This window comes from Asparagus officinalis, chromosome 10 (genome assembly GCF_001876935.1).
Source record: "Asparagus officinalis chromosome 10, Aspof.V1, whole genome shotgun sequence".
NCBI classification, from domain to species: Eukaryota; Viridiplantae; Streptophyta; class Magnoliopsida; order Asparagales; family Asparagaceae; genus Asparagus; species Asparagus officinalis.
Genome location: NC_033803.1, coordinates 64,284,194 through 64,297,806, shown reverse-complemented (window position 1 = coordinate 64,297,806; position 13,613 = coordinate 64,284,194). Strand labels below are relative to the sequence as shown.

The following is a 13,613-nucleotide window of genomic DNA, read 5'->3' as shown; positions in this document are numbered from 1 at the left end:
TGTAAACGTTATTCGCGTGAACGTAGAAAACCTGGTTGATAGTGGATTTCTCCCCGGGAGTGGGGAGCGGAGACGTAGGACGGAAGTCCGAACTCCTGATCATATTGCTTGTTTGAGTTTATCTTGGCGTATTTGTTTTTGCATTTATCTTATATCGCCAATTGTGCATTACTCATTTATTTCATCCACTATCTTGTTTAGATTATTTACCCTTGTGTTGTTTATATATCTTTGCATATATCTCATAGTATATCTCTTTGCTAGGATATATCACCTTGTGTATATTGCATATTCTTGCACTTACACTCTTACTCTTTGTATATCTAACTTGCAAGAATATAACTTGTTAATATTTTAAATTGGCATTTAAATCGGATTATATTAGCATAAGACCCTAATCACCCCCCTCTAGGGTCTAACACAAAGGATTCTCAGGATATAATCAGATCAAAATGCACCCTGAAGATGAAAAGCACACAGCTTTCAGAACACCACTGGGGGTGTACTGTTATATAGTAATGCTGTTTGGACTGAAGAATGCTGGTGTAACCTATCAGCGTGCCATGAGCACGATCTTCCATGAACATCTTCGCAAAAAGGTAGAGTGCTACGTAGATGACATCGTAGTGAAGAGCCAGAAGAAATGTGACCATCTCTCAGACTTAAGGATGATATTTGACATCATGCGAATACATCAACTGAAGATGAACCCCGCCAAATCTTTCCTAGGGGTATCCAGCGGCAAATTCCTTGGGTTCATAGTCACCTCTAAAGGTATTTTCCTTGATCCAGAAAAGGTTCAGGCTATCTAAGAAATGCAGTCTCCGAAGAATATCACGGAACTCAGAGGCCTACAGGGCATATTGGCTTACATCTAGAGATTCATATCAAACCTCTCAGGACGCTGCCAGCCCTTCACCAAGTTAATGAAGAAAGGGGTCTCATTTGTTTGGGATGGAGACTGCCAAAAGACATTTAAGGAGATCAAACAATATCTCACTCAGCCGACCATTCTAGTGGCCTCGGTGATAGGAAAACAATTCCTATTATATGTGAGGGCCATGGAACATTCTCTTGGAGCTTTATTAGCACAGAACAATGATGAGGGCCAGGAGCAGGCAACCTACTACCTTAGTAGAACCATGATTGGAGCTGAACACCGGTACAATCCGGTGGAAAAAGAATACCTTGCCTTGGTTTTCGCCATTCAGAAAATATGGCATTACTTAGTTGGACAAACTATTCATGTTATCTCCTAAGTGAACCCTTTGAGAGCTCTCATGACGAAACCTTCTTTGCTAAATTGCCACCTTGCAAAATGGACAATACTTCTGTCATATTATTTAATGCAGCTCATGCCTCAGAAGGTTGTTAAAGGCCAAGTCCTGGCAGATTTCTTAGCTAACCATCCGGTGTCTGATTCTTCCAGATTATATGAAGACTTACCAGACAAAGTTGCAGAGGCTTATGTAACTCAAGGAGTCATGCAAGTATGGAAATTGTTCTTCGACGGTGCATCTAGAGAAAGTCCTGATGGAGGAATCACAGCCGGTGTGGGGGTTGTGCTCGTATCCCCATATGGTCAGGTGATCCCAAGAGGATTTTCCTTAATCGAGCCATGCACCAACAATGTAGCGGAGTACAATGCTTTGCTACTAGGAATGCAGATGGCCGAGGAGCTCAACATCCAATACCTTGAAGCCTACGGCGATTCTCAACTCATCGTAAATCAAGTCCTAGGAGAATACGAAGTGCGCAATGAGGATTTGATCCTATACCACTTTGCGGCGCTAAAGTTAGCTCAAAATTTTGAGGGCTTCTTTATCGGACACGTTCCACGGGCTCGTAACGCCTATGCAGATGCCTTAGCTTCGCTAGCAACTTCACTGGCATTGTCACCAAAGGCAGAGACAAAGATACTCGTGGCAGGTCGTGATTTGTGTCACCCCAAGTTCCCTCTAGGAAATCGCTCAGAAGAGGCAACAATAGAGATCGTTTGTGAAGCTTCCACAAGTCTTGAACAAAGAGATTGGTGATTCCTATTCATCGATTATGTTTTGCACGGCATACTACCCGATGATTCTAAAGAAGCGGCCGCCGTCAAACAGAAGGCCCTTCGATTCTATTGTGATGCGGCATCTTGAACTTTGTATTGAAAATCGCATGATGGAGTTTTGCTTCGCTGCCTTTCCAGAAAATGATGCGGCATCTTGAACTTTGTATTGAAAATCGCATGATGGAGTTTTGCTTCGCTGCCTTTCCAGAAAAGAGGCACAAGAAGCCCTCAAGGAAGCTCATGACGGAATGTGTGGGGCTCATCAACCTTGAGCTAAACTAGGGGATTGACTCTGCAGGCTTGGCTATTACTGGCCTAAAAAGATCGTTGACGCCGTCAATTATGCTAAAAGATATCACGCGTGCCAGGTCCATGGTGATTTCATTCATCAAGCACCAGGGAATCTGCATCCTACATCTCCATCTTGGTCATTCGAGATGTGGGGAATGGATATTGTTGGACCTATTTTCCCTCCAACATCCAAAGGGCATCGATTTATCTTAGCAGTAACCGATTACTTTTCCAAATGGGCAGAAGCAGTTCCTTTGAAAGAAGTCAAGGCTTCGGACGTGGTCAAGTTCATCAAACACCATGTCGTCTACCGCTTTGGCATACCCGGGCAAATAGTTCATGATAATGGAGCCTAATTTGTCAGCTACAGTTTTTAGAGATTCTACAATAAGTTTAGAATCCAAAGCGTTGCGTCAACAGCATATTATCCGCCAGCTAATGACCTTGCAGAAGCTTTTAACAAGTCGATCGTAAAGCTTCTCAAGAAGTTCGTCTCCAAAAGCCGACGCGACTAGGACGAATGACTCGGTGAATGTCTATGGGCCTATCGTACAATGGTGAGGACCCCAACAAAAGCTACTCCCTTCTCTTTGGTGTATGGCTATGAGGCTGTGCTGCCATTAGAAATTCAGATCCCATCCCTGAGAGTTGCCCTTGCGACCGGGATGACAGATGAGGACCGTCATCTACTATGCCTTCAAGAACTAGAAGCGTTGGATGATAAGCAACTTCATGCTTAACAACAGATCGAGTTATACCAAACCCGAATCTCCAAAGCCTACAACAAAAAGGTCAAAGAAAGGATCTTTAAGAGAGGTGATCTTGTCTTAGTAGTCAGATGACCTATGGTCATGACGCACAAGACGAAAGGAAAGTTCAATCCCAAATGGAAAGGACCCTTCGTGGTAGAGTCAGTCTACTTGTATGGAGCCTACCGTCTCATTAATCAAAAAGATGATAGGCTCATGATACCAATCAACGGGAAATTTCTCAAGAAATATTACCCATAGAGAATCATAGGACCCCCTATTTTCTCCCCCCAGCTGAGTCTAATAAGAGAAACTGAACTCACTTAGACTAGGGGTTGGTTGCTTGGAATCCACTGGATTAAGGGTAACAAAATCTTTCACGTCGTCAAGTTAATATTACACTTCTGATGATCATCATCCCCATGGAGTATAACTTTAGTCTGTTTCATATTTAATATGACAATCTTTTCTGGTGACAAAATTCCTGTCATGTTAACACTACACCTCTGACAGTCAACTTATCAATCCTCTCCAATAGGATGGTAGGTCCACAAAGTTGTTCAAATCACAACAAAATTCCTGTCATGTTAACACTACACCTCTGACAGTCAACTTATCAATCCTCTCCAATACGATGGTAGGTCCACAAAGTTGTTCAAATCACAACAAAATTCCTGTCATGTTAACACTACACCTCTGACAGTTAACTTATCGATCCTCTCCAATAGGATGGTAGGTCCATAAAGTTGTTCAAATCACAACAAAATTCCTGTCATGTTAACACTACACCTCTGATAGTCAACTTATCGATCCTCTCCAATAGGATGGTAGGTCCTCAAAGTTGTTCAAATCATAACAAAATTCCTGTCATGTTAACACTACACCTCTGATAGTCAACTTATCGATCCTCTCTAATAGGATGGTAGGTCAACAAAGCTGTTCAAATCACAAGAAAATTCCTGTCATGTTAACACTACACCTCTGACAGTCAACTTATCGATCCTCTCTAATAGGATGGTAGGTCCACAATGTTGTTCAAATCGTAATCTTCCCCAACAAGACGCTAAGTCTTCAAAATCTTGTTCAAATCACAAGTATAAACCCGTCAAGTTAACATCACACCTCTGACGACCAAATCAGTTTATCGACTCTCTTTAATAGAGCGATAGACCCATAAAATACTATTAGGTTAATATCACACCTACAACAGTCAAACCCCCAATGAACTTGTTAGGTCTATTTCGAAAAGAAATAGCAAGTCGTCATTGTAGAATCCCCAGCGGATTGAAGATTTTCTGGAGTTATCCTAGTGATAATGAAGAAAATTTATGAATTTTACTCTAAGTGAAAATTCATGCTAAGTTAATACTACACCTCTGACACTTCCAACTTTCTTTCAGTGTTTCAAATAAAAATATAACACAGGAAGAAACAGCGGCAAAGTCTATGTATTCACTATCATAGCACTAAGCCTAAGAGAGTTCATTCTTTTAGCACAACATTACATATGGAACGGACTTAGACAATCCACATGCTAGCCTGACTCAAACGGTAGTCGGTAAAAGCTTATCAAATCCGTTGATGGCTGAGGGTTTGCCAAAAATCCTATTGTATGCAGAATCACGAAAATCATTTTGTGAACCAAAGTATTTCGAAAATTTGTTCTAGTGAATCACGAACTTTCGAAAACTTTGGAGGGGGGTCTGTAGGCTATCTAAAAAATTACTGCAGATAGCTGATCTCCGCAGATTCAACAGATGATGAAAGATACAATCTGCCGTCCTTCACATAAACAAGCGGAAGTTACAATCTGACGGCCTCCGCAAATAGTCTATGAAAGTTATAATGTAAAGACTTTTACAGCAACGTGTTAGTGTTGCAAATTGACGACTCTCACATTCCACAAAGGCCAAGTGTAAAGATTACAAAATGACAATCTACACAGAAGTCAAAGGAAAGAGATTATAATTGACGATCTCTACGAATCCAATCGCGGAGGTCGCCAGACGTGGAGGTCGCCAGATGCAGAGGTCACCATACGCGGAGTTCGTCCCAAGCTCAGACGCAGAGGTCGTCAGACGTAGAGGTCACCAAACACAGAGGTCACCAGATGTGGAGTTCATCCCAAGCTCATACATGGAGGTCGCCAGACACGAAGGTCGTCAGACGCAGAGTTCACCCATGTTTTTCTCTCCAGAATGCGACCCTTGCGTTTTTGACGCTGGAACACTTTTCAAAACTGTCCCATCAAGGTATGGGCATAGTTAAGGGCCTGTTATGGGGTACCTTACTCCATGATAACCCTATAAATATGGTTGGATCTCCAGCAAGCCAGAGGCTGGGGGGAAAAGAGAGGAAAAAAGGGGATCAAAAGAGAGAAGAAAGAGAAGGAGAGAGGCTTCTTGGAGAGGATTCTTGGAGCTTTCTTGGAGCTTTCTTGGAGCTTTTTGGCTTGCACTTTAAACCTATTTGCGTTAGTTTTCTTAGATTTCATCTTCTCTCTAAAATCAACCCTTCTTAGGGATTTAAACCCGGCTAGAGTTTTTCAACTCTCTCACAGAGAGTTTCTCACTTGTTGAAACAAGTTTCTTTCAAACTCGCCTAGAGTTCTTAACTCTCTTACAGAGAGTTTCTCAACTTGCCTAGCAAGTCCCCCAAACTCGTGTTGAGTTCTGAACTTGTCTTGCAAGTTCTTAACACTCTCATAGAGAATTCTCAAAACTCAGCTAGAGTTATAAACTTGCCTCGCAAGTTCTCTCAAGGCGTTAAGTCAAGGAGAGAAGACCAATACCCCCACAAAGTTGAAGTGCTCGGATCGTCAACGGGATACAAAATTCAAACTCTCATCGCCACAAAGAAAGAACCCAGTTTTAAACAAATGGAGGGTTTCATCCTTCCCTCTTTTGTAAATCGGGGAACCGATAAAGAAAACTATAGTTTCTTTTTCTAAGTCAGTTAGAGAGAAATTATATTGAGAGGGTTGTAATCATTCTTTTTCTAAGTTAGTTAGAGAGAATAATACAGATTCAATTCTTGAGTTTCTCGTAATTTCCCGTGCATACAATATTGACAAATCATTTCTCACAAAAATATTGATTAAGCTAGATGCCTAGCTAAAGAAAACGAATCCTTTCTCACAATGATTGTTGATCAGGCCAAATGATTAGTCGATGATAATAGGCTATGAAGATCAATGAGAATGGAGGAGAGATAGGCTTTTTGTTAATGTAGTCCCCAAATCTCTTCATATCTCTTTTCTCAGTGGTAAAGAGTCTAGCTAAGATAATGTTATACCTACGACCCTTTCCTCTGCCCATGTGCCCTCTATTGATCATGCATATTTATAGGCTTTGGAGCATTAAGTGGGTGAGTTAGTGGGCCTTAACTCCCCTTAAGTGTGAGTTTGTGGTCTTTAACTCCCTTTTAAAATAGGTGAGTTAGTGGTCATTAACTTCCCTTAAATAGATGAGTTACTGGTCATTAACCGCTTCCTTAAAAATAGTTTCTGAGAATGGTTGTAGGCTAGGTTCGCTAATAATGATCATAGGCGAGTTTCGCCAATAATGACCACAGTGAAGTTCATCAATAATTACCATGAGAGAACGCTTCTTGAATGGGTGACACGGCCCATGTGGGCTATTGGGCGAAGCTCGCTGCTACTTAGATGAGCTTCACTACAACTTTTGCGAGCTTCACTGCAGCTTCAGCTTCAGCGAACTTCACTATATGTCCCATGTGGACCATTTGGGCGAAGCTCATTGATAATCATATTTTATTATATTTTATACCCTTATTATCTATTTTATTTGAATAAAAATATCACTAATAAATGTGTTTTACTTTAATTTACAAGTTAATGATGGATTAATGAATGAAATCCCAAAAGAATCAAACTCTTTGATTTTCGACCAGTTATTGAAGCCCAAATATGAAGACAAGTGAAGGCCCAAAAAAGCTCAAGGATCCATGTGGAAATCGGGTCAAGAAATCACAAAAAAGCTAATCAGTTGCAAACCAACCAGTCGACCAATCGGCCGGCCAATCAATTGGCCAATCGATTGGTTCGCAACAAAAACTATTTTATAACTATGATTTAATGTTTGATCTCCAAGCAAAATTTAAGGGTTCTCATTCATTGCTGTAGGCTATAAAAGGGGATAGAGACTGAGGGGTTTGGAAGGTTACTCTTAATTGAGAAGATCTTTCACAATTATAACTTTTTATTGCAATTTATAAAATATTTTTTTTTCTCCTCTTCATATTTTTTTTCTTCTCTTTTTGATGATAAAGATGAAGATGAAATGAAGATGAAGATCAGGATAAAGGTTTACCTTCGTCAAGAGGCTAGAACCCTCTTGAAATATAAATTTTCTCTTTTATCTTTTTATTTTCTTACTATTTTTCTTGCTTTAGATATTTAAGGGACTAGAACCCTCTTGAATTAGATTTCTTTTTATACAATATAGATTTTTATGCCTTGTAGAGTAAATTTACTTTCATGTCTTTATTTTCTTACAATTATTTTGTCGTATAGATTTTTTTCTCGCATAGTTTTGATTTTATTTTCTTGCACTATTAACCAAGAGGCTATAACCCTGTTAGGAATTAGTTTTTATTTTTGTTTATTTTTTCCTTTTATTCTCTCACTTGGAGGCTAAAACCCTCTTTGAAGTTAAATTTTATTTTCATTCTCTCCCTTTTATTTCTTTGTTTTTATTTTCTAAGATGTGACACTAATTCTTATAGGAATTCTAGAATTACATGAAACTAGTCTGCTGTCCGTGCAAAGCACGGGTTTTTTTTTTCTACAGTAATCCCTCTTTTTTAACATGCCTGGTTTGAATTTTCTAGGAATGCTACAGTATCCCGCCTGCTACAGTACTATTTTGAAATGCTACAGTGTACCCATGTGCTACAGTAATATTCCTTACTTGTTTACCGGCTACAGTAATAATGCTACAGTAAATCTACTATAGCATTACTGTAGCATGAACAGTGACTCTTTGGTTTTCCCTTTTGTATAAAGGAATAGACTAGTCTAATTTCTTTTATGAATTGTGAATTACTCTCTTGTGCTTAAAATAATCATGTTTAGGATAATCAACTAGAGAAATAATTGGTATGAGGAATTCTAGAATTACTATCTAGTTGTTATTTTTTTATGAATGTTAATTTTACTTAGATGATAATTTGATAGTTGATCTTTTCCTTAAGTGGTTTGATAGATTACGTTTAATAAATCTAAATTAAAATATGATAAAAATAGAATGCTTTATAATTAATAATTGAAATTGACTAGTGGGTTCAATTCTAGATTTCTTATATCTTTAATTGAATCCTCCATCTTTTATTTTCTTGATTTTCCTCTTTATTCTTAATTTTTCCCTTTATTCTTGATTTTTCTTTATTTGACTCTTGATTTTATTTCTTCTATTTCTTCACCTTTCTTCCTCCCCTCTTGTAGGTGTTAAAAATTGTCTATAGGATCCCACACACAGCTCGAGATGAAGGGAACACAAAGAATATTGTTATCTGAGTCAAAGAGGATCATCTGACGCCAAAATGAAGCGATGAAGCAACAACAAGATTTAGAATGCATGATTCGAGAAGAAAATGGATGCACAAGTATGAATAACTAAAATTTTGACCATGATGTAATTCGAATCCAAAAAAGCTCAAAAGACAAAACTTGTAGGTCTTTTCGTCACATTTCTAATACAACTTGAATCACCTCATTCCGAGGTTAGATGAAAGAACTAAAGATAAAATACCGAAGGTAGTATAAACTGTCTCGCACATGTGGGAGATACCCCGAACTGTCTCGCACAATAAAGTGTCTCACACATGTGCGAGACACCCCAAACTGTCTCGTACAAAGAAGCTCCGAGACGCGTTTTCGATGGTTTTTGATTGGTTTTGACAGGTCCAGTGCCCTCCTAACTACTTTGGGAATATCCTAAACATGGTAAAACCGTTATTAACTGAAGATAAGGCCAAATTATGAATTCTTATCCAAAAATATGGCATCCTAAGCCTATAAATACACCCATATACATGAGGGGGTCGGGAATTTTGAGCTTTGAGATGATTTATTGTTGACCTTGTGAGAGGAAAGCCACGAATTTCAAATCTATAGGTGAGTTCTCGGCGAGTTCTTAAGCATAAAGAAGAACCTTTGGAGGGATATACACCCTGTCACATGTTCCCTCAAGATCACACTGTCATTTTGATCTTGAGAAGGGTATTTATCTCATATTATTGAGACATTTACTTCCATTCTTCTTTCTATAAGAGAACGGGAATGATAAGCCTTCTTCACTATCAACCGGGTCTGATTTTTAGTGGTCCACGGACTAACACGTCCCCGGCACAGGCAAAGATCACACACAAGTAGCGATCGATAAATGATCCTGCTTGTGTTTCTAGGAGATCTCATTTGTTTATTTTCATTTGTGTAAGAAAAGTCTTATAAAAAGGCTCCCTCTTGTTGAATCTATAGTTGATAAACAATTGTAATGGATTCCATAATGAAAATGATTTCCGACGCAAACACACTAGTGACCACAGTAGGAGCCAACAACCTCTCTGCTGAGGTTGTCGTGTTACAACTGAAGATCAAGATCCTGATTGATTCAACGGTCGAGTACGAGTTCGACCAAGCTAAGTTCAAGGAATATCTTTCCTCGTCTTCATCAAAGTCGCCCTCTCCCCGCAATTGCAGGAGGATATTATCTTTGAAGAAGGTTCGCTCGATCGTTGCTGAATTTTCCCTTCACAATGCCTCTTCGACATCCAACCAAGTCAGAATCTCTACTCGCGACAACTCCTCCTTAGTCAAGGAGTTGTTCAATGAAAGTTAGCTAATTCTGAAGAAGATGGTGCGTCAGAGGTAAAGCCAACGTCTCGCTCGTCAAATTGCCAAGTCCCTAGAATTAGTCGACGGGGTTCAATATTACGCAGACTTGGAGTTCAGGAAGCATCAGGTAATCTAGCCTGCTCAATGGCAATTTGCTGTCACTTCCTCCAAGCCATCGACAAAGGAATGAGTTCTCGTCAAGAGGACTCATTCAACCCTGAAACTGTGCATCCAGAAGCATTGCACATGTGTCGCATGCATGTGTAGGTTGTCTAAAAATCACAATAGATAGCTGATCCCTACCAAGCTTCAATGATGAAAGTTACAATCAGATAACTTTCATGCCGACAAATGAAAACTGCAAATGGAGGACTTTTCACATAGAACGAGAAGAGTTACAATTCAACGACACTTTCGACAACTGATGAAAACTCTATTCAGTAGTCTTCACAATCAACAATGAGAGTTACAATCTGACGACTTTCACACCCCACAACAGCTAAAGCAAGGATTACTGAACAATGGTCCTTGTAATGCTCCATAGAAGAGGTTACCAGTCAGCTAACCCTTTCTAAACGTGGAACTCATCTTCGCATTACGATTCTTGAAACGTAGGTGACCCCCGCGTTTCCAAGCTGCAACAAGCAAAACACGAACGGCCCTCTCGTTTTTGATGTTCAGTCAACACCCAACTCCGCGTCTCAATTTTAAGATGCGAAGTTAGGGTCCTGAACACCAAATTGGGCGTTTGACTAATTCAAACATGAGTCGAACGGTTCTAGAACCGTTTTCCCCACGATCTGAGGAAATCACACCCACTTAGGAGAGAATTAAGGGGGCAGTTACAACCCCTTACCCCCTATAAAATCTCAACAAACTCAACAGAATTGGAGGTTCGGTTCCTTGAGGCAGGGAAAAAGGTTCGGTGGAGTTGGTTCCCAGAGGCTGAAGATCGGATTTTGGAGGATCTTCTTGATATCAACAGCATCAAGGCAGTTGACTTCAGCTTTGAAGTATTAATCGACAGTTAAGGGCGAATCTTGGAGGAGATTAGTATCCTCAATTTCAGTAACAAACAAATCCATTTTGGCTAATTAACTGATTATTCGGTTTTAATAACTCTTTTCACAGAGTTCTAACTCGTTCTGAGTTCTTAAACTTGTTAAGAGTTATTCCTCAAACTTACCACGAAAGTTTATCGTTCTCACAAGATAAAAACGGTCGGATCGTCAACGGAGATCAAATTCGACGCAAACATTTAAAGGAGGCACTCCATCGCTACCGAGAAGAACCTAGTTTTAAACAAAGGGGAGAATCCAGATCATTCTCTTCTCTTTTGTAATCAGGAAATCCAATTGTAACTAAGATTAAAGGAATACAAATTAATATTTCTTTCATTTCTCTTACTATAAATTTTCCAACAAACAAAAGATGGCGACTCTGCTGGGGACTAGCTTCTCTGATGAAGAAGTGGTGGCGCAATCCGACGTCCACCTCACGGGAACAACTGTTGAAACTCTCATCGTGGAGTTTGACCAAGCCAAATACGAGGAAGCCCTCTCCTCTGGATCACTTAGCCCCAAGGCTAGACGCGACACCCGCAAGATCTCCAAAGAGATCAAAACTGTTGCTGAAACGCCAAAGAAAGCCCTCTCCTTTGGCCAAGATTCGTCAAACAGCCCCTCTGCCTCAGGAGCGGGCTTAGCCTCTGCCGAACTCATCCAACGAGTCGAACGTCCCACGTCCGCGTCAACACGACGTGCTACGGTTCATAAACAGTCTATATAGGAGACGAGCTCCATAAACGCCAACGACGCTGATAATCATATTTTATTACAATTTTATACCCTCATTATCTATTTTTAATAAATAAACATGCCACTAATAATTATTTTTATCTTTAATTGCAGGTTAATAAAGAATAAATTCCAAAAAACCTCTTCACTCATTAAAAGCCCTTGATTTAATGAAGAAATAAAGCAAAAGAGAAATCAAGAAGCCCATTGGAAAATCAAATTACCAATTTATCCAAAAACCCAAAGCGAAGGAATCAAGCCAGAAGCCCATGAAGCAAAAGCCCAGAACCAAAACAATGAAGCATGAATCATGAAGAAATGAAGCAAAGCTTAAAGGAAAATCAAGAAGCCCAATAGAAAATCAACAAGCAAAAGGCCCAAGAATCCAAGCCCAAAAGCTCAAAGGTTAAAAATAATTCCTTAGGGCTTAAGTCTTCATCCAAGGGTTCTCATTCATTATTGTTTACTATAAATAGGGGTAGAGAGTAAGGGGTTAGAGGTGTGAAAATTTTTATAACTCCTTTTGGGGAGGAGTGCTACTCTTAATTGAGAAGGCCTTCTAAATTTGTAACTTTTTATTACAAGTAATAAAAGAATTTTTTCACCACTTTAAATTTTTCTTTTCTTCTCTTTGTTGGATGATGAAGATGAAGATGAAGATGGAGATTAATTTGAAGGTTTGTTTTTCTTATTTCTCTTTTATTGCTTATTAGTTTAGAGTTATTTTCATGCTTGTAATTAGATTTTATTTTCTTGTTTAAATAGCCAAGAGGCTAGAACCCTCTTGCCTTAGATTTATTTCATGCTTATAGATTAGATTTATTTTATGCTTGTAGAGTAGATTTATTTTCTTACATTTAATTCTTACAATTTATTTTGTAGTTTAGATTTTGTAATTTATTTTGTAGTTAGATTTTAATTTCTTGTACTATTCACCTTGAGACTAGAACCCTCTTGGGTTTAGTTTTTCTTTTTGTTTATTTTTATTTTCTTTGATTCTCCTTTAGGCTAGATAGTTTTTCTTTTTGTTTATTTTTATTTTCTTTGATTCTCCTTTAGGCTAGAACCCTCTAGGGAATCACCATTTTCTAAGAAGTAGATTTAATTCTAGATTATCCATATCTTTAATTGAATCCGCCATCTTTACTTTCTTGAATTTTATTTTCATTCATGATTTTCCTTTTTGATTCTTGATTTTATTCATCTCTCCTTGTGGAAATCATTCATTCATTGTCACATCTACTCTCACTTACATTTTGTGCCTATTTACACACTATCACCTTCTTAATCTCTTCACATCATATTCACTCATCACTCTTATTTGTCACATACACAACATAAGAACCGATTTTATATTTTCTCCTACAAAACACCTTCCTCGTGGGATCGATATCTTTATACTATAACTTGACACGGTTGTGCACTTATAATATTTTTTGGTACATGTTTATGCCGCATTAAGTTTTTAGCACCGTTGCCGGGGAAGGTGCTTAAGTAGGTTTTAATTATTTTGGTTTTTAACTCGTGTGTTTATTGTGAAGGAAACGCTTAGAGCTTGAAGATCGCGGATTGGAGAACTAGGATTTGAAGATTTGCTTGTAGGTAACTCTTCTTTCTAGAATTTTTAATTCCACCATTTAGCTACTTCTTCACAATTAGAGACAATTAGGACTTAAAAAAAGATTTTATTTTCGTTGACCATAATAAAATTCACCCTCCACTTTGATATTTACTAACAAGATAATAAATTCAAACAATTTCCCCCTTCTCATTTGTTTGATTGTTAACCCTAATTAAAAAAAAAGATTTTTTTTCTTTTCTATCCTTTTTAGTTGCTTTTAATTCATAGGGTTACATTTCATATT

General features: G+C 38.6%; 1 protein-coding gene across 1 annotated transcript; it reads left to right on the top strand.

The window, feature by feature from the left end:
- Positions 519-2,703, top strand: LOC109826820. Its single transcript, XM_020393841.1, has 5 exons — positions 519-774; positions 901-1,247; positions 1,353-1,586; positions 1,668-2,032; positions 2,355-2,703. The coding sequence occupies exons 1-5, from the start codon at positions 519-521 to the stop codon at positions 2,701-2,703; spliced, it is 1,551 nt and encodes a 516-aa protein (XP_020249430.1).

What these genes read in the sequence shown, in the direction of transcription:
- LOC109826820 (XM_020393841.1), top strand. Translation starts at nt 519, where the DNA reads ATGCTGTTTGGACTGAAGAATGCTGGTGTAACCTATCAGCGTGCCATG. An exon ending in GTTCATAGTCACCTCTAAAG is followed by an intron (nt 775 to 900) that starts GTATTTTCCTTG and finishes CAAACCTCTCAG; the next exon opens with GACGCTGCCAGCCCTTCACC. An exon ending in TAGTTGGACAAACTATTCAT is followed by an intron (nt 1,248 to 1,352) that starts GTTATCTCCTAA and finishes TATTTAATGCAG; the next exon opens with CTCATGCCTCAGAAGGTTGT.